This window comes from Acomys russatus, chromosome X (assembly GCF_903995435.1).
Source record: "Acomys russatus chromosome X, mAcoRus1.1, whole genome shotgun sequence".
In the NCBI taxonomy this organism is placed as follows: Eukaryota; Metazoa; Chordata; class Mammalia; order Rodentia; family Muridae; genus Acomys; species Acomys russatus.
Genome location: NC_067169.1, coordinates 1819861 through 1845913, shown reverse-complemented (window position 1 = coordinate 1845913; position 26053 = coordinate 1819861). Strand labels below are relative to the sequence as shown.

The following is a 26053-nucleotide window of genomic DNA, read 5'->3' as shown; positions in this document are numbered from 1 at the left end:
TGGGGGGGGGGTGCTATGTGTGGCAGTCAGAGGACAGCTTTGTGGAGTTGGTTCTCTCCTTCCATGGGTTCCAGGGACTGAACTCATGGTGCCAGCCTTTCCTGATAAGCGTTTTTAAACTACTGAGCCTTCTTGCTGGCCCAAGTCAACCTGTTTGAAGTGAAGCTATTTGCTTTAAGTAGCTACACAGCATTCCTTTGCTAGAACTGCCAGAACAAAGAACCAGAGAAGGAGTTATTTAAACATCAGAAATGTACTTTCTCTTGGTTGTGGTGTTTGCTTTGTAGTCAGGCTCTCCCTATGTAGCCCAGGCTAGCCTGGAACTAACAGCTACGTAGCACAGCTTTCCCCCCAAATTTGTAGCAATCCTTCTGCCTCAGTCTCACATGTGCGAGGATTATAACTGTGAACTACCAGGCCTGCCTACTACTTTTACTCAGTCTTGAAGGCTCCAAGTCAAGGCAGGTGAAGGTAGAGACAAGTCTGTTTTTTTCTGAGATCTCTGTGGCTTACAAATGATCACTGGCTTGGGAAGTGTTCCTCTTTATGCCTCATTATGCCGAGGTGCCTAATTGCTTTCCTTCTGTTTTTGTTTTTGAGATAGGGTCTCACTACATAGCCCTTGGCTGGCCTGGAATTTATGGAGATTTACTTTCCTCTGCTTCCTCAGTGCTGGGATTCAAGGCCTATGTCACCATGCCTGGTTTAATGTCATTTTCCAAGTCATACTGGCTTGCCATCAGTCAGGTCTAAGGATTTCATTTCTATCTAATAATCTTCTTTTTAAAGACCTAATATCCAAATACAGTCCTATACATAGGCATTCGGAATTAGAACTTCAGCATGAATTTTGGGAGATTCAGTCCCTAAGATCAGCTTGCATCCATCCCTTCCTTTTGTCCCCTGTGTGCTAAACAACCTACTATGTGCAGGCATTCTGTTAAGTGCTATTAACGCACAACAGACCTGGCTACAGAGAGTTAGAAAAGATAGAGGTGGTTTGCGGGGGTGGTTGTTGTTGTTGTTTTAAGTACTACGCAAATATTCCATTAAAGTTTGGAAAGGGATGACAAAAAGGCCTCAGACTTCGCAGCCTGACTGGGCCGGTGAAAGGACCACATTAAAACTCTGCTAACTAGGTGGTTAATGAGTCAGCAGCTTGTCAAGCCGGGACTCACTTGGCTGGGAAGCAGCTGAGAGCGCCCACGCTAGCAGCCCGCACTACCTCAATTTCCCCTCCACCCTCCGCTGTGACGCAGGACCTCACTCCACCCACTGCAAGCCCTACGGCGGCAGTGAGCTCCTCCCCCCCGCCCCCCAAGGCTTCTCCTCCCGCCTCCTCCCCGCCCCCCTTTCTCCCACCAAAAGGCTTCCTCTGGGCCACGCCTGCGCCTTAGAGTCCGAGGAGGGCGGGAGGCCGGCCCCCGCAGGCGGGGGAGGAAGAGGGCGGGGAAAAGCTCAACCGGCTGCCGCGACGCCATTTGCCACTGCTGAGCGTGGGCACGGGCGACTCTCGGAAGCACCGGTGACCAACCTCAGCCAAGCACGCTTCTCGGCCTCCTGCACAGCCTGCATCCCGCGCGCTTCTCAGCGTCGCCCGTCGGAGTCACCGCCATCCCTGCTGCCCTCCAGATCACGATCCCACACGCTGCCAGCTAGTCTTTTCCGCCATGCCCAAGAATAAAGGTAAGGACGCCGGGACCGCGGCTTTGCTCCCAGCCGGCGTCCCTGGCCCAGCTCGCGGCCTCGAGGTCAGCCCAGGCCGCAGTGACCTTCCTGCCATCTTTCCTTGCCTCTCTGGCTGCATTCTCTGTGTCCTACTCAGGATTCGGTAGGAGCGTAGGGAAGTTACTCCTGGTTCCCAGTTTGGTCACATTGGGGTGGAGACGACGCCATTTTTTGTAGGGCCTCCTGTGTGAGAATGTGGGCTTGCGCCCCTGATTCGCGCCACACTGACCGCGGCGCCAAGGGGGCCCGTGGGGGAACACCTGCCTCGGGCTGCTTGAGCTTCCTGCACGTGGGAGTTAAGCCCTAGGAGCGAGTCTAAACTTTGAAAAAGGGTGATGCCCTGCTCGCTTTCGTGCCCATCTGGTACCTCCTCCATAGGCTTCTTTATGGACACTTAGTTGGTACTGTTGAGGCTGCTCCCTAGTAACCAATGGGCAAAATTCGATGCATTTTGAAAGTTCATCTCTAAGAGAATCACTTTGCTCCATGGCTTTACGGGACTTCACTTTTCTCCCCAGAGCACTTGACCCATATTTAGCCAACTTTTCCACTTTTGCTTTAGATGGTGTACATGTTGTGATGGAAAAAAAAACAAAAAATCTTTGAAGTTCCTTCCATTCTGAGTGCAAATGTTCTCAAATTATCAGGCATGAGAGTACATTTAATTTGGGATTTCCAAAACTGAAGCGCCTAATATTTCTAAGTAGAAGTTAAGCGTCCCTGAGGCCATTCTCATTTTTATATATTTACAGTATTTTGTGGGGTCAAATCAATACTTACGGCATTCTATCCCTTTGCTCTGCTTCCAGGCTGGCCTGGAACCCGCTCTGTAGCCCCGATTAACATTGAATTTGGGATTCTCCTGTTTCAGCCTCCTGAGTAGCCGGAATTAAAGTCTTGCTGTATTCATTGTCCTCATAATTTCTCAAAACTTGTGCAAGTTAAAAAAAAAAATAGTGAAAAGCTTGTATTGCCTACAGGAAAGGAACACATTACACAGCTCTCAAGAATCTCCTTTGGAGCCTGGTGGTGGTGGCACACACCTTTAATCCCAGCACTCAGGAGGCAGAGGCAAGAGGATCTCTGTGAATTCGAAGCCAGCCTGGTCTACAAAGTGAGTCCAGGACAGCCAAGGCTACACACAGAGAGACCCTGTCTCCAAAAACAAAAATATTTTTCTTTGGGCAGAAGAGATGTGTGTCTTCCTGAGTAAGAGAAACGAACTTAGGTTCACACACATAGGAGCAGTTCATAACAGGTTCACAGACAGACAGACACACACACACACACGCCTGTAACTCCAGCTTTTGCTGCCACTGCTCCTCTCTGTACTCCACCACGGTACACGCACATCGATACTTCATCCGTGGGAATCGCCATGCCTGCTAGTGTTCTCTTTTCTGCTTGAAAGTTGGCTCCAGGGAGTCGATTTAATTACTCTTTGTACCTGTCACCGCTCACGTTAGACCTCTGAGTACTTGGTCACGGTTTTGTGAACGAGTTGATATGTTCAAATTTTAAAATTCCTGTTTGTCAACTTCCTTATTCTGAGGTGGCAACTGGATCACCTCAGTACATGAGGTGTCTTACTCTCCCCTTAATTCTAGTGACTCCATTTCCAGTTGCCGAACTAGGTGTAAATCATGAGGGTGGGAATAGTGTCAGTCATAATCACATTGCCTCAGTAGTACTTAGCCTAAAAGATGCTCAATAAATATTTGTTGGACTTACTCACCTCCCTTCTGGTGACTCCACCCTTGGGTGAATAGTGGGCTCCCCTTTGGTTCCAAGGAGACAAGTTCTAGACTAAATCACATCTAGTCACTAGCCTAATGTATTTTAAGAAATACCCTGTCTGGGCTTATTTCTCTGAGACACCTCTGTCGTTTAAAGAATTTGAGAATTGTGATTGAGCTTAAGAACTAGATAAGTCTTTTAGAAAGAAAGTGGAGTTAAAAAATAAAAGGAAAGAAAGGTTATTCTTTTTATTACTTTGTTGTTTTATTTTATTTTTAGAGACAGGGTTTCTCTGTGTAGCCTTGGCTATCTTGGACTAGCTTTGTAGACCAGGCTGGCCTTGAATTAACAGAGATACGCCTGCCTCTGCCTCCCCAAGTGCTGGCATTAAAGATGTGCGCCATTGCGCCTGGATTTTATTACGTTTTCTTAAAATCTTTCCACTTCTGGAATTAAAGGTCCACTGGCCTTCATTGTTTCAAAGGGGAATTTGAAGAGCATTTGATTTCATGGCAATAAAATAGAAAAGGGAATGTGTTAATGCGTACGTGTAATACCTGGGATTACAGGCAAATGCCCCTATACCTATTTTTCTAATTTATATGCTTACCTCTAAAGTATGTAGGAGTAGAGAGATGGCTCAGCAGTTAGGAATACTGGCTGCTCTTCAGAGGTGCCTGGTTCAGTTCCCAGCACCGACAAGGCAGTTTACAACTGTCCATAACTCCATTTGCAGGGCATCCAACGTCCTCTTCTAGTACCTCCTTAGGTACCAGAAATACCCATGATGGACAGACACACATGCACACCAAACACTCATAAACATTAAATACATTTTAAAAGAGGCTCTAGAGGCAGTTAACTTCTTGCTTTTAAACTTCGGATATCTCAGGTATGATGCACTTTACAAGATAAAGTTTAGACGCTCTCATACTTACCTGGCAGGGGAGATATCATGATCACAAAGGTAGTTTTCCCAGGGCAAGGCTTATCCATTGCACTCTGGATGTGCTGATCCCTGCGATTTCCCCAAATGCAGGAAACTCGACTGCATAATTTGTGGTAGTGGGGGACCGTGTTCACGCTCTCCCCTGTGAGAGAGAGAGAGAGAGAGAGAGAGAGAGAGAGAGAGAGAGAAGTTTGGACACTCAAGGGCACTAATCTTCTGCCATCATAAAATCAGTATGTTCCATTCTAGAAGCCATAACTTCATTTTCCACACACACACACACACACACACACACACACACCTGCCATCTTTGTGTTTGCTCTCCTTTCGTAATGGGTCAGGAATGACTGAAATGGCGTTGTAAAATTTATTAGGACCCAGTATGGTGCCTCACACTTGTACTCCCAGCATTCAGGGGACTGAGACAAAAGGATTGCCTGGATTTCACAGCTAGCTTGGGCTATAATGTGAGATCCTGTCTCTAAAAAGAAAAGAAAAGGCCAAGGCCTATGTGGTTAAGATTGTGGCAACAGAGTTCTCTGGAAAGACCTTAATATGAGAGCTCTAGTAGGAAAAAGGAGAGTAGGGCTGAATGTGGGTAAAAGTTTGAGTTATTTAATCTCTGAAATTTGTGAATAAGTGGAGAATAAATGACAATATTCAAGGTGAATATGACAAGTAAACGGATGGTACTCTCAAAAAGTAGTTAGAAGAATGGTCACTGTGGTCATCCAACCACTCTAAGAAGAGGCCCCATGCCCAGCAGTATATTGCCAACACAAAAGGAACTCAGTGGCATCTTTAGAGGTTTTTTCCAAACACATAATGTCCTGCCAGGGCTTGCTTTTTTTTTTAACCTTACTTCACAGCTCCTTACGTCTATATTATGGCTTTTGGGTTTTATGGGGTGAAGCATGTGTGTCTCTACATACATTTCTTGTACTTTTCTTGGCTTTGTCATATTCCAAGTTGTTCGTTATTGTGTCTTATTTTACTTTATTATTATTCCTTAGATACCTATTTGTTTTCTCATGAGAGGCAGAAAGTGAATTCATATGGGATGGGACATGGGTGGGACCAGAATCAGAATATATGAAAAAAAAAAAGGTATTTTCAATAAAAGAAAAAAATAAAGATGTTACTTAAGATACAAAATCCCCAAAAGGAATTCCAGGAAGAGTAAGGAGAATAATGTGGTAACACCTGAACATTGTAAGTTTAACATAATTAACAAGATTAGGTGAAGTTTTAAATTTAATTAACTTTTAAAGATAGTTTTCTAGCTGGGTGATTGATGGTGGTGCATACCTTCCCAGCACTTGGGAGGCAGAGGCAGCCAGATCTCTGAGTTTGAGAATAGCCAGGAATACACAGAGAAACCTTGTCTTGAAAACCAAAACCAAAACCAAAAAAAAAAAGATGATTTTCTAAATCTGTTAAGCAATGTTTAACACTTTTCCTTTTACAGATAATTGATACCTTTTTTTTTTCTTTTAACAAACCACTAGGAAAAGGAGGTAAAAACAGACGTAGAGGAAAGAATGAGAATGAATCTGAAAAACGAGAGCTGGTGTTCAAGGAAGATGGACAAGGTAAGAGGTTGGATATGTTGGGCTCTTGTTAGGTTTTTCAATTTGTTTTCTTGTGCTGGCAATCAAACATTTTCTGCCTAAGAGACTAGAGTCCTGGCTGCCTGCCTGTTAGTGTCTGAGTTTATTTGTACAGACATTTGGGTTTTCCTTTTTTTAAAAGATGCTGGTTAAGAGCTTGGCATTTTAGGCCAAACACCTTTAATCCCAACCCGCAGGAGGCAGAGAGACGGGCTTGTGGATCTCCTGAGTTCCAGGCTAACCCAGGCTATGTGGCAATGTCCCAGCTTAAGAAAAAGAAAAGAATTTGGCATGTTACCCAAGTAAAAGGTGATTCTGGCTTTCCAAGAATAATTACTGTTATGCCAATTTAGCCTGGATATCATTAACTTTCGCAGTGCTTCCATGAGATTTCGGTAAAGATTCAAAGAGGGAGAAATAAGGAAGATGTGAGATTTATGAGGCGTAGTGTACATCCTGGGACTTGGCACCTTTGATCTCTGGAAGGAGAACATGGTCACAAGGGCAGTCGTCTGTCTCCTTACTCATCTAATAACAGACCCAGTTTGTTATATATTACAAAGTCATTTCTGCTTCAACCATTAACTAGCCTGTTTATTTCCTATTTCTCCTATGTCTGTTCCTTAGAAATGCAACCATGTGTTCTTGTCAATTTTCAGTGGACTTTTATAAAGTTGCTTTTATGAAAAAAGTGAGCAATGTTTCTTATCTTTTTTCTCCCCTCCCCATCCATTTAGAGTATGCTCAGGTCATCAAAATGCTGGGAAACGGACGATTAGAAGCAATGTGTTTCGACGGCGTAAAGAGGCTATGCCACATCAGAGGGAAACTAAGAAAAAAGGTGAGTGTATGAGCATTTGTTTTATTCTAATATAAATGTAAGTTCAGTGTAAGACCATAGAAGTAATTTTACAGATTACATTATTTAGGGAATCGTTTGCCTCACCTGTGTTACATTCCTGCCCAAAATGTTTAGCTTGGATCTGAATTGTTAGGAAATATTTACCCAACAAATATAATTTGAGGACCAGATTCAAAACCAAATAGCCTATCTTTAAGAATGTTGATGTTACGAAAGAAGAGCTGGAGAGTTATTCCCGTTTGAAAGAGTCCTAAAGAGGCCCTTTGGGTTCCAGGCAGTCCCAGCACTGAGTGAAAGTGGGTGCAGGGTTAGGGTGTGTTTTATTTCGGTACTATCAGTCCTTCACAAAGGAAAAGGGTCATGAAAGCCATGCACTTCCGGGTGGGTAGAAGACAGAGAGAGAGACTTAGAACACCGCTTTTTTTTTTTTTTTTTTTTTTTTTTTTTTTTTTTCTGTTTTCATAGTAGATACCCAGGTAACTTGTGACGTCACCTGTTCTCTTAAGTGTGTCTTCTCTGGGATTTCTTAATTCCACTTGATTTAAAATATCTTACACAGTGACTTCTCTTTTGTAGGTTTGGATAAATACCTCAGATATCATATTGGTGGGCCTCCGAGACTACCAGGTAAAGCATTACTTTCAAATTTGCTGTTTATTTGCTTGAATTTAATAAATAGCCCATTGTGTTTGGGGCATTATATTGGGTGTCCCTGGCATTATGGTTCCCAGATGGCAGTCTAAGGAATTGAACATTCAGTGTTTATAAAGAAAAATGGTCTCTGTCTTTAGTATTTGCAGTTCCCCCTTTTAGAATGAATGATACTTCTATGTAGTGGTTTTGTTTTTTTGTTTGTTTGTTTTAATTGTCCTCCAATTTTTCTTTTTTACTTTACAGGTCTTTAAAAATCTAGGAGCCATTATTGTAGGGTTTTACAGCTGAATGAATCTAGTTATATTCCCACAAATGGCATACAGCCTCGTACATTCATTTTCGAATTGCTATGACACAGGCAAAAGGAAGGAAGGGTTTATTTTAGCTCAGTTTGAAACAGTCCATCACAGGAGACATAGCAGCAGGAACCTGAGGCAGCTGATCAATCTCTGTCCCCCACTTTGTGTTGAGATTGGGTCTCTGAGGATGACTTTGAATTCCTAATCCTCCTGTCCCTGTCCCACCCCCATCCCAAATACTGGCATTACAACCACTATGACTGGCCCCTTTTTAATACATATCTATTTCTTTGCCTTTCATCATAGTTAGTTTTTGTTAGTATTTTGCTTTTATGTTCCAGATTAAAGAGTTGCCATCTTTGTTTCAAACCATAGCGTTCTCTGTATGTGATTTGGCACTTCAGAGGGGCGTAGGTGGTGTTGGGAGACTATTCTGTGTACCATAACTGGGGTGAGGGTCTGGGGTAGTTAGTGATGTGGAACACCCTTTAATGCACAGCATCCCAGAACAAAGATGAGCTGGCTCAGAAATATCATTAGTGCTTCGGTTAAGAAAAGCTGCTCCAAATTCATAAACCATTTGTTCTTTTTTATCTTAACAGTAACCCTAAAAAAAGGAAGAATAATTCCTTGTTTGAAAAGACACCAAAATCCAGACAGGCTTAACACTGACTCTAATTTCCCATGATCCTTTCTCTGGCCAATGCCACTTAAGAGAGTGGTCCAGAAAGATTGTGGCATTACTGTCTTCTGGGAGTTTGGAAGCAGTGTAAGTTCTTGGGGCTGGAAAGGTAGCTTAGCAGTTAAGAGTACTGACTCCTACAGAAGATCTGGGTTCAGTTTTCAACACCAATAGCTCCAGTTCTGGAGGATCTATGGGTACCAGGCACACATGTGCTGGGCACACATATATCCAGGCAAAACATGCATACTCGGAAATACATCTAAAAAAAAGATTTAGGAAAAAAAACTCAGGTTCTTGCTATCTGCCCCCTTCTTTCTGTATACTTTTCACAGTCTTAAAAGTGCTAGTTTACATGACAATGCCCTTAAAGTGAAGCAGCCATTTTGCGCCCCTTAAGGGAGTAGAATTCTTCTCAAATAGGGAAATGAAAACATTTTAAGGCATTGTGTTTTTGGAGGACAGCACAGAAGAAATATTTTTTTAAAAAATATTTACAAAGACAAATTGGGTGCTAGTGAGGCAGCTACATAGGCCTGATGACCTGAGTTTGGATCCCTAGAACCCACGCAAGGGTGGAAGGAAAGGATCAGTTCCACAGAGTTGCCCTCTGACCTCCTCATGCTTCCATTGCCCACACGCACAATAATAATATTGTTTAAGAAATACATAAACTGGTGGTGCCAGCCAGGCATGGTAGTGTACACCTTTAATCCCAGCACTCGGGGTGGGGCAGAGGCAGGTGGATCATTATGAGTTCAAGGACAGCCAAGGCTACACAGAGAAACCCTGTCTCAAGAAACAAACAAATTTGTGGTGCCAACCAATTTATCTTCAGGAGATTCTGGTTGATACCTAGTTTTAGTTTCCTTACTGTTGTGAAAAGTCGCCTAAAAAAGGCAACGTAAAGAAGGGTTTATTTTGGCTCACGGTTGAAGGGTACACAATCTGTCATGGTGGAGACATGACAGCAGAAGCTGGGGCAGCCGGTCAAGAAGAACAGAGATGGATGAATGCTAGTATTCGTCTTTCTGTATTTCATTCAGTTCAGGACCCTAGCCTGTGGACTGGTACTGCATACATTTAAGTCAGACCTTCCTACCTTAATAACCCTAGTCTAGAAACTCACTCACAGAAAGACCTAAAGATTTCTTTTCCTTGTGATTCTAAGTCCTATGAGATTGACAAGATTAATCATCATAGTTGGTTGGAGAGATAGCTCAGCAGTTCAGAATGCTGGCTGCTCTTGCAAAGGACGAGAGTTTAGTTCCCAGCACTCATACCAGGTGGCTCCAACCTACCAGTAACTGCAGTCCCAGGGGATCTGATATCCCCTTCTACTTCCATAGGCACTCACACATGCATGTGTTATATGCACATACACATTTTTTTTCTGAGACAGAGTTTCTCTGTGTAGCCTTGGCTGTCCTGGACTCACTTTATAGACCAGGCTAGCCTTGAACTCACAGCAGTCTGCCTGCCTCTGCCTCCCGAGTGCTGGGATTAAAGGCGTACGCCACCACACCGAGCTACATACACATTTCTTAAATTCTTTAGTTTATGATGCCAAGTCTCAGTCTTTGACTGTGTTGATCACTCTAAATTATCCCAGGGGGAGCATCTATGCTTCTGATTAAGGCATAAATGTAAGTAATATAAAAGGTTAAGTCTGTGTAGTTCTGATGTTAGAGATAAGAGCTTTATTTTTCCTGAATTTTTAATTGTTGCTCAGTTATGTTTATAAAACTTCTGAATTAAATGAAGGTAGGATTCTACAGCAAAACATTGAGATTTCATTTTTTAAATTCAATTTGAAAGTAACTTATGACAGAACAGATAATAGTGTGGTATAATCGGATCTGAAAATGACTTCTTTTCGTTTTAAGGATAACAAAGCCGATGTCATCTTAAAATACAACGCAGATGAAGCTAGAAGTCTCAAGGCATATGGCGAGCTTCCAGAACATGGTAATGGCCGCATTATTAACTTGTCATGTGGTGTTTAGGTCCTCTGCTGGTGTGTAGGCAAGGAGTGATAGTTTGTCGGTGTTTACAGATGCTCCTGTTTATGTTTGTACGTACATGATTATAGTTAAGGATGCCTGCTTGTACTTCATATTACATACCATAGGAAAGAAGTTGCTAAAATTCTATTCCTGTTGAGTGTATTTGGTGAGAAATTACAGTGCCAGCCAAAGGAAATTGAAAATCTTAAAATTTGCAATTCTTCAATCTTAAAATTATTGTGGAGGAAGATTGGTGGTGCAATACAGTTCAGTAGTGGCCACCTTGACAAGCACAAAACCTTGGTTGAATCACTGGCACTACTGAAAAATACCCCACTTATGCTTGTAAATATACAGAGTAGTGACTAAGTAGTATGAGATTTTAGGGAATGTCACTTATTAATCTATTGCGTCCTTATGCATTACTGTAGGAATTTTTATTCTTTGTTTTCCCCCTCAAAATACAAACTGTAAGACCCTAATAAGAATTATAAACTTGCCATTCTGCCTCTGATTTTGTTTTGTTTTTCGAATAGGGTTTCTCTGTGTAGCCTTGGCTGTCCTGGACTCACTCTGTAGACCAGGCTGGCCTCGAACTCACAGCGATCCGTCTGCCTCTGCCTCCCGAGTGCTGGGATTAAAGGCGTGCGCCACCACGCCTGGCTTAAACTTGCCATTCTGATCTAGGAAAGAGTAAGGCATTTGGAGATGGGGTGGCATACCGAATTCCTCTTCATTCCTTAAGGAAAAGCATGATTTTCTCAGATGTTTCTTCCTAATTAGTGATCTATGGTCATCAGTTGCTCTTTTCTTCTCCTTTGTTTTTGTTTCTTGGTTTGTTTGGTTGTTGTTTCTGTATGGTCCACTTTGATCAGGAGTTAAGTTTTCTGGACACTTGAAACCATCCCTAATATCAAGGCCAGTAATGACTCCTCAAATCTTTCTCCCTCCTACAGTAACTTTTGTTTGGTTTGGTTTTGAGATAGGAAATAAAGTTGTTAGTATATACATAAACTTCTGGAGCATACCTGAAGGGGGTAATTGCTTCAGGGTTAGTATAATTAGATCTTGCCTTGCTCAATAGCCATTGTGAACAAAAGAAAAGTAAAATACTCTCCATGTTTTAATATCTTGCTCCTTATAGCAAAATCAGTAGAAAGCTGGAAGTCAACATTTTATATTAACAGTATTTTTGCTGTATGTTTTGTTTTGTTTTTGTTTTTTGTTTTTTTAGCTAAAATCAATGAAACTGATACATTTGGTCCTGGAGATGATGATGAAATTCAGTTTGATGACATTGGGGATGATGATGAAGACATCGATGATGTAAGTAGACAGACACAGCCTGCTTTTCCTAGTTTTTGTTCATGAGTTACATACAAACATACTAGCCCTTTCCCTTAAATTCCCATACTAGAGGCTGGAGAGATGGCTCAGAGGTTAAGAGCACTAGCTGTTCTTCCAGAGGTCCTGAGTTCAATTCCCATCAACCACATGGTGGCTCACAACCATCTATAATGAGATCTGATGCTCTCTTCTGGTGTGTACGTGTACATGCAAACAGATTACTGTATATATAATAAATAAATCTTTTTTTAAAAATTCCAATACTAGGAATATAGAACATTTAAATGAGAGTGTATATATATTTGTGGGTGGGAGGAACATGAAAGTAAAGATTCTGGGGGCTGGAGAGGTGACTGAGAGGATAAGAGCACTGTTTGCTCTTCCAGAGCTCCTGAGTTCAATTCCCAGCAATGACATGATGGCTCACAGCCATCTATGCTGGGATCTGATGCCCTTTCCTGATGTGCAGCCATACATGCAGGCAGAACACTACATACATAATAAATAAATACATCTTTTTAAAAGAAAGTAAGTAAAGGCTCTGTTTATAAGGAGGAAGATCAAGGTGGAGAGATAAAAGGATAGTAGAGACAAAATGTGCATATTTGAACTGTTGCCATGAAAACTATTTTTAGCACCATTAATATATGTATTTTGAGACCTAACCATTGATTAAGTCATAAGAATTATTTAGAGGTCAAACTGTAAGCAAGGTGTGGTAGCATATACCTATAATCCTGGTAATTGGGAGACTGAAGCCAAGGTGATTGCTGCCGATTTGAGGTCACCCTGGGTTGCAAAGCAAATACCAGACCAGCCAGAGCTACATAGCAATACCTTGCACCACACCTAGCTTTGAACATGGTATTGCCATAACAAAAACATTTTAGGAGCTGGAGAAAATGGTTTATCAGTTAATACACTTCAGGCAGCTCATAACTGCTTATAACTCCAGTTCCAGAGGCTGGGTAGAGTTTTTCTAACCTCTGTTCACAAACACACCTATATTTATAAAATAGTAAAACTAAAGACATTTTAAGATTTTTATGTACATTGGTGTTTTAGAGAATATGGGTGGGGTAAGAGTGTCAGAAGCCCTGGAACTGGAGTTGCAGGCACGTGTGAGCTGCCATGTGGGTGCTGGAATTGAGCCCTGATCCTCTGGAAAAGTACCCAGTGCTCTTAGCTGCTGAGTCATCTCTTCAGTCTCACTCAATACCTTTAGAAAAACATTTTAGGGCTGGAGGGCTGAATGGTTTAGTGATTAAGGGCACTGCCTCCTCTTCCAGAAGGCCCAACACCCATATGTAACTCCAATTCCAGGGCACTTCATACCTCCCCTGGTCTCTGAGGTCACCAGGCACATAAAATAAGTAACATTTTATAGCATACTTCACAGTTGGACTTTTTGAAAGCATTTTTTAAAATGTAGCTTCCTTTGGAGATTTGAGAGGAGGTCATAGTAGTGGTGTTTGTTTTTCTTATTATGAGGCTAGCTGGCTTCAAAGTCACAGGGTCATCTTCCTCCAAGTGCTGAGATTAAAGACCTGCACTGTCACTCCCAGCAAAACATTCTTTTACTAAATTGTTACTTGTATTCTGGCAATAGAATGAACATACACTAACTATATGTTGTGGGTTAGATGCTAATCCAAAAATTTTGATGCTTATACTAAGGTTAAGACTCTTTAAGAAATTACAAAATCTTGAGCAAGGGCCATAACTCAGTGGTAGAGTACTTCCCTAGCATGTACAAGGTCCTGAGTAGTTACCTAGTAATTCGGAAAGAGGAGGAGAGGGAAAGAAAACAAAACATAGAAAGCCACAGGTCTGTGAAGGGAAGGATGATGCTGAATTTATGTTCCATTTTTTTATTTCATTTTTTCCTTATGTGATTTGTGTGTGAGTTAGGTGCCCCAGGTTTATAGGTGAGCTGTCCATGGAGACCAGAAGAGGGCATCAGATCCTCTGGAAGTGGAATTAAAGGCAGTTGTGATCCACCCAGTGTGGGTGCCACTAACAAAACTCTGCAGGAGCAATAAACAATTTTAACCATCAAGCCATCTCTACCCCCAAAATTTACATTGTTTGAAACATTTATTTATTTTGGGTGTATGGGTGGATGAGCAAGTACACTCATGCTAGGGCATGCACATAGAGGTCAAATCAGGGCTGGTAGACAGCTTAGTGGCTGATAAAGTTTGCTGTCTCCTTCCTTTTGTGCTGGTTATTTGAGTTTTTATTTTACTTCTTAAATTAAAAAGGAACATTTTGTTTTATTTGTGTGTGCATGTGTGTCTGCACACGTGTGTGGGTGCCAGTAGAAGCCGAAAGAGGGTGTTAGATTTTCTCGAGCGGGAGTTGCAGGCAGTTGTGAGCTGCCTTGTGTGGGTGCTAGGAACCAAAACAGGGTCCTCTCCATGAGCAGTAAGCATTCTCAAGAAAAGAATTCTAAGATCCTAACAGTCTATGAATGAGAGAAATGGCACAGGTTATATAGGAAAAGAAATCAACTCAGTCAGAAGAGAGAATTCTACATGTATGCTTGTCTCAATTATAACTCACTTTTAGAAATTCTGACCTCCATAATATTTTATGTGATACATGTTAGTTTTCTAAAGGTTATATATGTTTATGTGTGTGGGTACCTACTGAGGCCAGCAAATGACATTGGATTTCCCGAGGTCCTCTTCCTCTAAGCTAGCTCCCCTGGCACTGAGCCCACAGTATCACACATGAATGCGCACATGTAAAGGATCTTTTTAGAATTTTCCCTTTGACTTAATGTTCTTTTCTCTTTCAGATCTAAAATGGGCTCAGCATTTTACATTCCAGTCTTTCTGAAGATTGTTTTGCAAGTTTGGAATCTGGCTATAGACTTAAAGGGAAAGTTTTCACTATCTTGATTGTAATTTGTTGAGGCAGACTTGATTTGATAATTAGGTCTTTCAAAACTGATAATATCGTAACTGATATGCTAAGCCCATTATGTTCATTTGATTTAATGGTACTCAAGACCATGTAAGAAAAAAAATACAGTTACTGCCTTTCCTACTTTGACCCCTTCCAGTAAGTAAACGGATGTTTTTGAATAAACCATTTGCCTTGTACTCATTATAAATTATGATTAAGCCCCACTTTTGCATACCTGTTGACTGTACAGTCTTTGTGTATATTCCAGTTGCCCAGAGATTTTGATACAAATGGAGGCAGAAATCTGTGTTTTGTTTTGTTATATTTTAAGACAGAGTCTAACTTTGTATGAGACTAGCTTGGAGTCCACTGTAGTCCTGTAGTGGACCTCAAACTAGCTGTGACCCTCCTTCCTTAGTAGCCTCCTGCGTACTGAGATCATATGGATGTACTACCACACATGGCAGAAATCTATTTAAAGGCAAAAATGATAGGTCTGCTTTTCATATTTAAGTATGTGGCTATTTTTATACTAGTTTTGATACCATGTAAGTTCTTTTCATGATTTTATTTTGCAGTCATCAGCTTACTGGGGAGGAAAGGCATTTGCAAAATTGTTTTGGCGGTTTTTGTTTGTGCAGCATTGAGACAGGGTTTCTCTGTGTAGCCCTGGCTGTTACTCACTCTGTAGACCAGGATGGCCTTGAGCTCACAAAGTCTGCCTCCCAAGCTCTCATATTAAAAGTGTTCACCGCCTGGCTCTAAAATGTTTTTAGAAACTCGTTTTTAATGCCAAATTTGAATCAAGGTCAGTAGTTGCAGAAATTGAACACTAGGTGGTGCTCAGTTGTCTTAACATAGGACATACTATTTTAATTGTTGAGATGGTCTCTCTTCTCAACTAGTATGAATAGGAAATTTCCCAAACAAGGAAAATATTGCTTTAATCATGTGTGTAGAATCCTTTTACCCAACAGAAAGATTGTGTTGGAGTATTTCTTTTTTCAGGAATCTTATTTACGTGAGCTACGCTGTTGATTGCTTTATAAACAAATAAAATATAGGCAAGTAAAGATTTACGTTCATAACAATATGAATATTACATAGCAAAAACATAAATTAATGCTTTGTCAGGCTTTTTCCCTAGCTGAGTGGCAAATAAGGAAATAATAAACTTAAGCCTGATTTAATGGCATGACCTGTAATCCTGCACTTGTAAGGTCCGAGCAGGAGGATCAGGATTTCAAGGCCAGCCTGGGGTGGGTACATGGTTTTAGAAACTTTTTTAATGCTAATTTTGAAATAAGGTCTCAAAATAACAAGCTTAGTGAAAAGATGCTTTCTTATTTCTGAATCAAAGAGCTATAGCTGAAAAAAGAATAGCATGTTGCGGAGGAGGATATTCTACTCTGACTCCACATTAGGAACAATTGTATTATGTAGCCGGTCTGGGGAGGACCCATGGGGAAGCCCGTCTTCTTTCTCCTAGGGACTTGGGTTTGCTTATATTTTGGGAGTTACTACGTTTAGAGCTGAGCTAGCCAGGATTCAGTAAACACACCAAAACCATGCAAGTTGAGAACTAAGATCCATCATGCCGCTTGTGGACCTTGTATCCTACTAGAATATAGAAGGTATTTCATTCCTGAAAAGTAATATACAAAGGAATGCACCTTCACACTTTCAAAAGCAAGGAGGTCTTCTCTAGGTTTGTCGTCTCCTAGGTTTCCACACTCGGCTTCAGAATCTGGGGTACCATGAAAATGTTAGGAAAGATGCAGTGATGGAGTCTGTATTTCTTCCTCTGTGGAATTCCTCTGCTTAGGCAGAATGCATCTGAGAGCAGGGTTGAAACCAGCCCTGAGGCATTTGATGAGCACTTTTCTTCCTTAGTAATTACACCTGTACCTTAGAAGTGTTTCATCAGCTGGATGTCACATAAAACATGATTCCAGCCCAGGATTTGGCATTGATAGTAGCCAGGGCTATATAAGACACTGTCTCAAAAAAATAACCAGCGACAGAACATTTTTGCTAAATTTACAGTGTATATACATATGCATTATGCATTATTTTACGAGCAGTGTTTGAATTCTGCATAGGTGATACGGCTCAAAAGTTGATTTTCTACTTCCTATAACAAACATAATTTGAAAGGTTTTTAGAAATCACACACATGACCCCATTTCCTATGCCTTCTGGTGGTTTTTATCTTTTTTTTTTTTTTTTTTTTTTTTTGCCTAAGTAGTGGCAGCATTATTGAATATTCTTGCATCCTGGATATGGAGTCATTGATTTAAAATAGTTAATACAGTTGTCACCAGTATGCAAATGTTACCTGGAAGTACTTTGATGTGTATTTGGTGTGGGAGCTGTATAGTTTCACTGATCTAATTTAATTTGAAATAAGGAATAGAAATGGTCTTTAAGGAAACTGTCTTGTTTTTTTATTTTTGTTTTGACTCCTGTAGTATAACTCTATAAGCAGTGCCCAGGAAGAAAAATAAAATGTTTGAAATGTAAGAATGATGTTTTTTGTTTTGTGGAGGGGGGGTGTGTTTCATTTTTTTATATTTTAGGCAGGATCACATGTACCCCAGGCTGGCCCTGAAATGCCAACAGCTGAGTCCAACTTCAAACTTCTAATCCCCTCCCTTTACCTCTCAAATGCTAGGGTTACAAGTGTGTACAAGCACACCCAACTAGAATAACACCTCTTCCTGCTAAGATGGTGTCAATGCTAATCAATTTGATAGGCTCACACCACACTCTTTGTCTGATCCCCAACATCCATAAACAAAGCAGTGTGATGGGGTTGTGTTTTTCATGTAGTTTATTCCAGTTAGAGCATGATGTGGTGTGTTGCTAAAGTGGCTATGGAACCACACCAGTGCCCATATAAAAAGACTTGCCAGGACTGAGTTGTTGCCTGTTGAATCTTTCTTAACCATCTACCTTGTAAGGGAACCACTTTTAGGAAACTGCAAAGTATTCACGATAGGAGTTTTTATATTCCATTGGAAAATAGCCATGAGTTTACTCATCCCATGTATGGAGTCGTGGCTATAAGTTGTCGCTTAAAAATTTTTGTGACTTGTAATTTTAATCTCAGTTGTCTTAGTAAACTTTAAATTACCATGATGAACCACATCTTTAATAGAAACTGTCAGTGTTGACTGCAGAGTAACTGAATAATCAAATAGGTAAAAGCATGTTTTAAATAGCTAGATTTCTACTCAATTTGTATTCTGTACAGATTTAATGATGTCCACTGTAAACTTTGGCTTTACAGTTAAAGTATCAGAATGGAGACAGTTCTGTCCATTACCTGCCTTTCATAAAGATTTAAAGGATTTGTATCAATGTGTGGTATTCATCCTGCGCAGTAAGGGTAAGTTTCATTCATAATACTGGTAGGACTCCCACAGACTTTTACACACTTACCTTCATGTTTGCTGTTTACTTTAAACCATCATTTTCCATCTTTGTTCAGAAAAGAACAAAATCTGAATGAAGTTGTATTAAAAGCGTAAGTAAACACTAGACTGAGCAACTGAGAGACTAGAAAAGGAAGACCATGGGCCCTGGGGTCAGTTGTCCTGTAACCCAACCTCGAGTCAGCTCTCTGCCAACTATTCACCAATACCTTTCCAGCTTGTCTCAACCTCACAAGCCTGGCTTGGGATGTAGTGATGCTAACAGCACATATAGGATTATTGGAGTGTTAATAACAGAGACATTTGTATGCATGACATACTTGGCCTCTGCTTTTCACATGGAAATCCAGGATGGTGTAAGAAGGTGCATGTCTCCTGTGTTCACTATGTACCATGTCTTTTGCTTGCAGTCTTTTAATTCCTGTGATTAAAGGAATGTGTAGAATATATATTTGTTATGTGGACACTACAATTGCTGCCACACCACCCTTATTTAATTCAGCAGGTGGGAGTCTCAAAGTTGCTTGAAGCTATTTTATAGAATACCAACTGCTCTATATTTCTTCAGAGAAAGTTTATTGTTATTAATACTGCTGGCTATGGTAATGTGTCATTTTTATGCTTTAATGAGTCCTTTTGCTATAGATTCCTTTCCCACCGTGTGAAACAATGTAAAAAAAAAAAAAATCAGATGCAAACTACAATTAGAAAATAAAACATGAAAACAACCCAAACTGTATACAATTGGTTCTTTTCCTGCCCTTTTTTTGGGGGGGGGGGCTACTTTGATGTCAAAAGTCATTCTTTTCTGAAATATTGTGGGGTTTGTTTTTTTTTAACTTAAATGTGTGTTAGAAAAAGATATACTTTTTCCATTTCGTATTTTTATCTGTTTTTGGTTGTTTGAACTGAATGAGTGCACGGTGTCGCACTTGTTGGTGAAAACCTGAACTGAAGAGGACATTTTCTAACAGGAATCCAACTGTCCAGAGTGATCTCAAATTCCTAAGAGGGATGTTCAGTGGGCCTTTTGTGCAGAGTGAATACGTCTAAGTGAGCCTACATTTCTGGCCAACTAACTGGTTCCCTTTTACTCTGCTCTTAGGGAGGAGAGTGAGTTGGATAAGACAGGACCTCACTGTGTAGCCCAAGTGGGCCTTGAACTCCCAACACAGGCATGTACCACTCACCATCCCCAACGCATAGCCCAGGCCAGAAAGTTTCTGAGTTGAAATGTAAGCTCAGTTTTTTTCCTTTACTGTGAGTTGACACAGATACTGACCAGGTATCTTGAGTTGCTTCTGCACACATCAAGCCAGCAAACACATCTACGGTGTATGCCAGCTGACCTCCAAGTCAGCTGTACTGCATGTAGATTGTCACATCACCACAGGCTGAGATTGTCCCAAAGTTTGTACCCCACCTCCCACAGATGCTGATTACAAATCCCATGGTTCTTTTTTTTTTAACATTTTGATTGTGAGCTTTATGACCATGCACCCCAGTCCCTCTCATCTCCCCATCCCCTTGGATCCACCCTCCCCCTCTGCCCTTGCAACCTCCCCTCCAAAATAAAATATCACAACTAACAACAAAAACCAAAGCATAGAAAACATCTCCTCATGGAAGCTGTAGTATGTCACAGTGTGCCCCACAGTATATCCTCTATCCATACATTTTCACTTGCAAATGTTCATTGCAATGGGTTATTGGTCCTGTTTCTCTGGCACCATGAATATTGGATCCTCACTAGGACTCCTCCCCTCTGCCGTGTCATGGAGATCCTGCAGCTTTAGATCAGCATGAGTGACCCTTTCATGTGTCCCAACCATTTAGAGATGATACAGATTTTGGGATGAGGCCTGGGTTTGGGCCTGAGTGGTAGCTGAGCTGGTCAATTTGCTGGCTCTCCCTTATCTGCACCATCAGGTGAGCTCTCCAGCACTGCTTTAGCTAAACACGACACAGGGTCAGCTCTAATGCACTCATGCCTCAGGGCCAGCTCACCTCCATCCAGGCCTCCAGAGCCGTCTCCACTGTGCTGGTCAGTCAACGCACTGGGAGGCTCCACTTTTTAACTGCTTCTAAACAATAGGCCATCTAATTAAAGGTTTTCAAGACCTCCTTAGCTTCCAGAGTCGGAGAATTCAGGAAAAAATTGCATGTTTATTATAAAGGATACTGAAGAATTGCCTGATAAAAGTTGAATGGCATAATCTACAAGAGCCACCTCTGTTTGGGGCTCTTAAACTCTAAACCTTGCTAGACTTCATTATATGAGCCTGATAAGCCATTGGCCATTGAGGTGAAGCTGAAATCCCTGATCTGTTTATTAGTCCTGCCTTGGTATTATTTCCTGTGGCTAGTTCCTATCCAGAAGCTACTTGGAAGTGCCAGCCATCAGTCAAGCCATTAGTGTAATACTTTTTAAACTGCAATACTGTGCAAGGAGTGCGTGTGCGTGTGTGTGTGTTGCAAGGATTTAAGATGCAAGGAAATGGTGAAAACCAGATAGATACAATTTCACCAAGGTATTTACCAAAACAAAACATTTTATTTAATAATGATGCAGGGCTGAGCTAAAGAGATGGCTTAGTGATTAAGAGCACTGGCTGCTGTGCTTCTAGAGGACCCGGGCTTCATTAGCAACACCCATATGACAGTTCACAACTATCTGCAACTATCTTCTGGCCTCTTCAGGCACCAGGCATTTGGGGGATTCACGTGGCAACTTGCAGGCAAAATACTAAGACATAAATCTTCAGAAGAAAAGATTTCCTAGCTGAGGCTAGGAAGATAATTAAAGCATTTGCTGTGCAGGCATGCAGACCAGAATTTAGATTCCCATAACACACACACACACAAATATGAGATGGCTAATCATTATCAAGAGCTCTAGATTTGATTGAGAGACCCTGCCTCAACGAATAAAGTGGAAGAGAGATTCAGAACTATTGCTAATTTCAATTTCAGCCCTCTATATAATATACCCATGATGTAATATAGTATGTACATACATACATGCATACATACACATAAACATGCATATACATGCATGCGCGCAAACACACACATGAAAATGGGGGTGGGGGATGAACCTGGCTGGACATAGTGATGCACTCCTATGTATATTCTGTCACTTAGGAAGCTGAAGAAGGAACAGAGTTTCTATTCCAGAATTGCTATGGAGCCAGCCAGGACAACATAGCAAGACTAAAAAGGGGGAGGGAAGCATGCAGCTCAGTTGATAGAGCACTTGCCCGGCATACGTGAAAGTGCAGGTTCAATCCATAGCATTACAAACGCTGCATGGTTTCACATACCTGTAATTCCAGCACTTGCAGGGAGGTGTGCAGGCACAGGCAGGAGAAGCAGGAGTTCAAGATGGGCCTTTGGCTACAGAGTAAGTTCAAGGCCAGTCTGGACTAGAGGGACTCCAAGAAACAATGAAGGAAAAGAAAAAATAAATACAGTTATAGTGCCTTATACCTATAATCCTAGCACTTGGGAGGCTGAAACAAGAGTACAGTAAAGCCATTCTGGGCTTACAGTTTCATGCCAGCTAGAGCTACTGAATTAGTCACTTCTCACCAGTGTGGCAAGAAGCAAGGGTTTACTTTTGTTTCTGGTTTGAAGGGAGTCATCATGGGAGGAAGAGCCGTGGGAGACCCGGCAGTGGAAATAGGAGGTGAGTGATCACCCTGGGCCTGCAGATGGCAAATAGAAATGAATGTTCATGCTCTTCAGTCTCCTTTGGCCTTGAGTCCAGTCCAGGGCTATACATTTCATGGGATAGTGTCACCCACATTCCACTTAGGGCAAATGTTTCTGGGAACTGTGTCATAGCCATCCTCAAAAGTACATCTCTTAGGTGATTACAAATCCAGTCAAATTGACAGTGAGGAACAACCATCACAGCTATGTGTCAAGATCCTGCCTCAGAAAATTGCATCCATCGTACCACCATTTAACAAGGACAGGACGCTTTTAAGAATGTTAGACCCTATAGGCCTCTTTTATGTCTTCCACCTGTTACCAGGAAAGTGGGACAGAGGGGAGCACATCCTATTGGGAGTCTAGGTGAGAGAAGCATGGGAGAATGGGGAAATAGAAGGATTCAGAGGGTCCTAGAAACCTACAAGGAGAACATTATGATGGGCAGATCTGGGCCCAGGGGTCCTGCGCAAACTATGGCACCAGCCAAGGACAATATGTGCAGTAAACTTCGAACTCCTACACAAATCTAACCAACGGACAGGACATTCTCCACAGTTGAGTGTAGAGTGGGGTATGACTTTCACAGGAACTCTGGTGCCCCATATTTGACCATGTCCCCTGAATGGGGAGGCCTGGTGGCACTCAGAGGAAGGATAGCAGGCTACCAAGAAGAGACTTGATACCCTATGAGCATATACAGGGGGAGGAAGACCCCTCAGTCACAGTCATAGGGGAAGGGAGTAAGGGGAAAATGGGAGGGAGGGAGGGATGGGAGGATACAAGGGATGGGCTAACAATTGAGATGTAATATGAATAAATTAATAAAAAATATTTTTAAAAAATGTTAGACCTCCATGGTGACTACTTGAGATGGTTGAAACATGATGGCCGTTGCCTGGGCAGACATGAACAAACATCTGTTTGCACTGACTGACGACAGACCAAAGAAATGATTCCACCCAAGTCTCTCTAGTTTATTGGGGCTACTTACAGGCACATGAGCGACCTAAAAGCAACTGCATTACAGAACCCTCCCCCCCCTCCCAACCCAGCATGGGTGATGACTCATCAAAGCTGGGAGCCTGGAGCTGTTAACAGCTGGCAGGCAGCTGCTTGGAAGAATTAGTGCTTACAGAGCCCTGGGGGAGGGGCATATGAATCTTGCAAGTAACTATTTATTTACTGTGCGTGTACATTCTCATCTATGTGGGTTGTTGCAGAAGTGTGCGCAGGTAGGCATGTATGCAGAAGGCAGACATCAACCTTGGACACCATTCTTCAGCTTTCCCACTGGAACCTGGAGCTTACTGACTGGACTCCGGACTGGATGGCCAGTAAACCCCAGGGAGCCTTCTGTGCCTGCCTCCCCAGCATTGGGATTATGAGTGTACTCCACCACATGCAGATGTTTTTGTTAAATTTTAATTTATTATAATGTATTCACACATGCAGATTTTTATGCAGACGGTGGGGATCTAACTCAGGTCCTTGTAGCTCAAGCCCTTTACTGTCCGAGCTGGGTTCCCTGGCCCCAATCTTGTAACTGTCTGAGCTTCCTGGGCCTTGTAAATTTTCTTAACTTTCTAAACCCTATGAGCTTCTGTCTTCATTCCAGGAGGAACTATTTCAATAGTGAGGAAAGAGCTATGCAACAGTGGTTTATTTGAAATCCTAGCACTAAGGAAGCAGGACTGCCTCAAATGGAAGCCAGCCTTGGCTACACACTGAGTACCAGGCCAGCCTTGCCACAATGTGAGAAGCTGTTAAAACAGTAAGTAGCAGGAGCAGTAGTAATAGTAGTAATATTCTTTTTTTTAAAGAATTCACACCAGGGGCTGGAGAAATGGCTCAGCAGTGAAGAGCACTGATTGGTCTTCCAGAGGACCTTTGTTCATGTCCAGCACCCACCCAATGGCTAACAACCATTTGTAACTTCGGTTCCAGCAGATCCAGTGGCCTCTGAGGGTCTTTGCCTCCCAAGTGCTAGCAGTGCAGGCATACATGCAGACAAAACATCCATATACATAAAAAAGAAAAATAAATAAATCTCTTTAAATGATTTAATCTACTCTGAATAATCTACTATTTGATTCCTAGGGGGAAAACCTAGGAGCCAGGTATGGTGGCTCATACCTTTAATCCCAGCACTTGGGAGGCAAAGGCCAGAGGATCTCTGTGAGTTCGAGGCCAGTTTGGTCTATAAAGTGAGTCCAGGACGGCCAGGGCTACACAGAGAAACCCTATCTCTAAAAGCCCAACATGGTATACTCCATTCCTAGCCCACAGCTCAGCCTCCACCTCCAGAGACCTGCAACCACCCAGGACAGAGACTCCTATACCCCAGCCTGCTACCTGCTGAGTGACCCTGGACGAGCCCAGCATCTGAGAGCTATGTCCTGGCCCCCAACCCCTCACACTCCATTCCCTAGACCACTGTCCTACCTGCATTCCCAAAACCACAGGACATTAATATCTTCACTATAGCAAAACCAAAGGCAGATGAGCACACAAAAACAGCTCCACAACCAACACAAAATAAAAGGTTCTAACAGGCACTGGCCATTAATATCTCTCATCATCAATGGACTCAACCCTCCAATAGAAAGACAAAGACTAACAGAATGGATGCATAAACAGGATCCATCATTCTGATGCATACAAGAAACACACCTCAGCCACAAGATAGACATTACCTGAAGAGTAAAGGGCTGAAAAAAAAAAAAAAAAGGTTTTCCAAGCAAACTGACCCAAGAAGCAAGCTGGAATAGCCATTCTAATATCTAATAAAATACTTTCAACTAAAATTAATCAAAAGAGATGAGGAAGGACACTTTATACTCATCAAAGGAAAATTCTACCAAGAGGACATCTCAATTTTGAACATCTATGGCCCAAATACAAGGGCACCCACATTTGTAAAAGAAACATTACTAAAGCTTAAATCACATATCAAACCCCACATATTAATAGTGGGAGACCATGAGCCATGTATGGTGGTGCACACCTGTAATCCCAGCACTCAGGAAAGCAGAGGCAGGTGGATCTCTGGGAGTTCTAGGACAGCCAAGGCTACACAGAGAAACCCTGTCTCCAAAAACCAAAACCAAAACACAAAAGTAAGAGACTTCAACACCCCTCTCTCACCAATGGACAGGTCATTGAGGCAGAAACTAAACAGAGAAATAACGTAACTAACAAATGTCATGAATCAAATGGACTGAACAGATGTCTACAGCACATTCTATCCAAACACAAAAGAATATACCTTCCTCTCAGCAGCTATGGAACCTTCTCCAAAAGCAAGCCTCCATAGATGCAAGAAGATTGAAATAACTTCCTGTATTTTATCAGACCACCATGGATTAATGCTGGACTTCAACAACAGAAACAACATAAAGCCTACAAACTCATGGAAACTGAATAATTCTCTACTCAATGGTCACTGTGCCATGGAGGAAATTAAAAACTTTGTAGAATTCAATGAAAACGAAGGCATAACATACCCAAACTTATGGAACATAGGGGAAGCTGTGCTAAGAGGAAAGTTTGTGTCACTAACCACCTTCATAAAGTGAATCCAGCAGAGACAGTACTCAAGCAGAGTTGTCCTCTGAGAGAATTCACTCAGTAGTGCCTCAAAACAGATGTTAAACATTGGGTGATATGTGGGGAACCTTGCAGAAAAGCGGGGTGGAGGGGGCGCAAAAAGACCTAGAGGTGACAGGAGCCTCACTAAAATACCAACTAAGCAGGTCCCAGGGTGGGGTGGGGGGAGCTGCTAAGACTGACGCACCAACCAAGGACCTTTCATGGACTGCACCTAGGGCCCCTACACGGATATAGCTGAGGGCCAGCTCAGACTTCATGTGGGTCCCCTAGTAAGGGGAACCAGGACTCTCTCTGACATGGACTCTCTTGCCAGTTTTTCAATCACTTCTCCCTGGTAGGACTGGCTTGTCAGGCCCCAGGGGAAAAAGACGCACTCAATCCTGATACGACTTGGTGGAGGGCACGCCCCTTTTCAGAGGACTAGGGGAAAGGAATGATGGAGAGGGAGGGAGAATAGGACTGGGAGGTGAGGAGGGGTGGGGCTAAGACTAGGATGTAAAGTG

General features: G+C 42.1%; 1 protein-coding gene and 1 non-coding gene across 2 annotated transcripts; both read left to right on the top strand.

Moving 5' to 3' along the window:
* Positions 1-1412: 1412 nt before the first annotated feature.
* On the top strand, positions 1413-15007 carry Eif1ax (eukaryotic translation initiation factor 1A X-linked). Its single transcript, XM_051141337.1, has 7 exons — positions 1413-1686; positions 5923-6006; positions 6762-6865; positions 7463-7513; positions 10408-10489; positions 11762-11853; positions 14678-15007. Exons 1-7 carry the CDS (start codon positions 1671-1673, stop codon positions 14681-14683), a joined length of 435 nt encoding a protein of 144 aa, XP_050997294.1. The 5' UTR covers positions 1413-1670; the 3' UTR covers positions 14684-15007.
* On the top strand, positions 4396-4559 carry LOC127186000 (U1 spliceosomal RNA). The gene has a single exon (XR_007830260.1). It is a non-coding gene; the product is annotated as a U1 spliceosomal RNA (small nuclear RNA).
* Positions 15008-26053: the final 11046 nt, after the last annotated feature.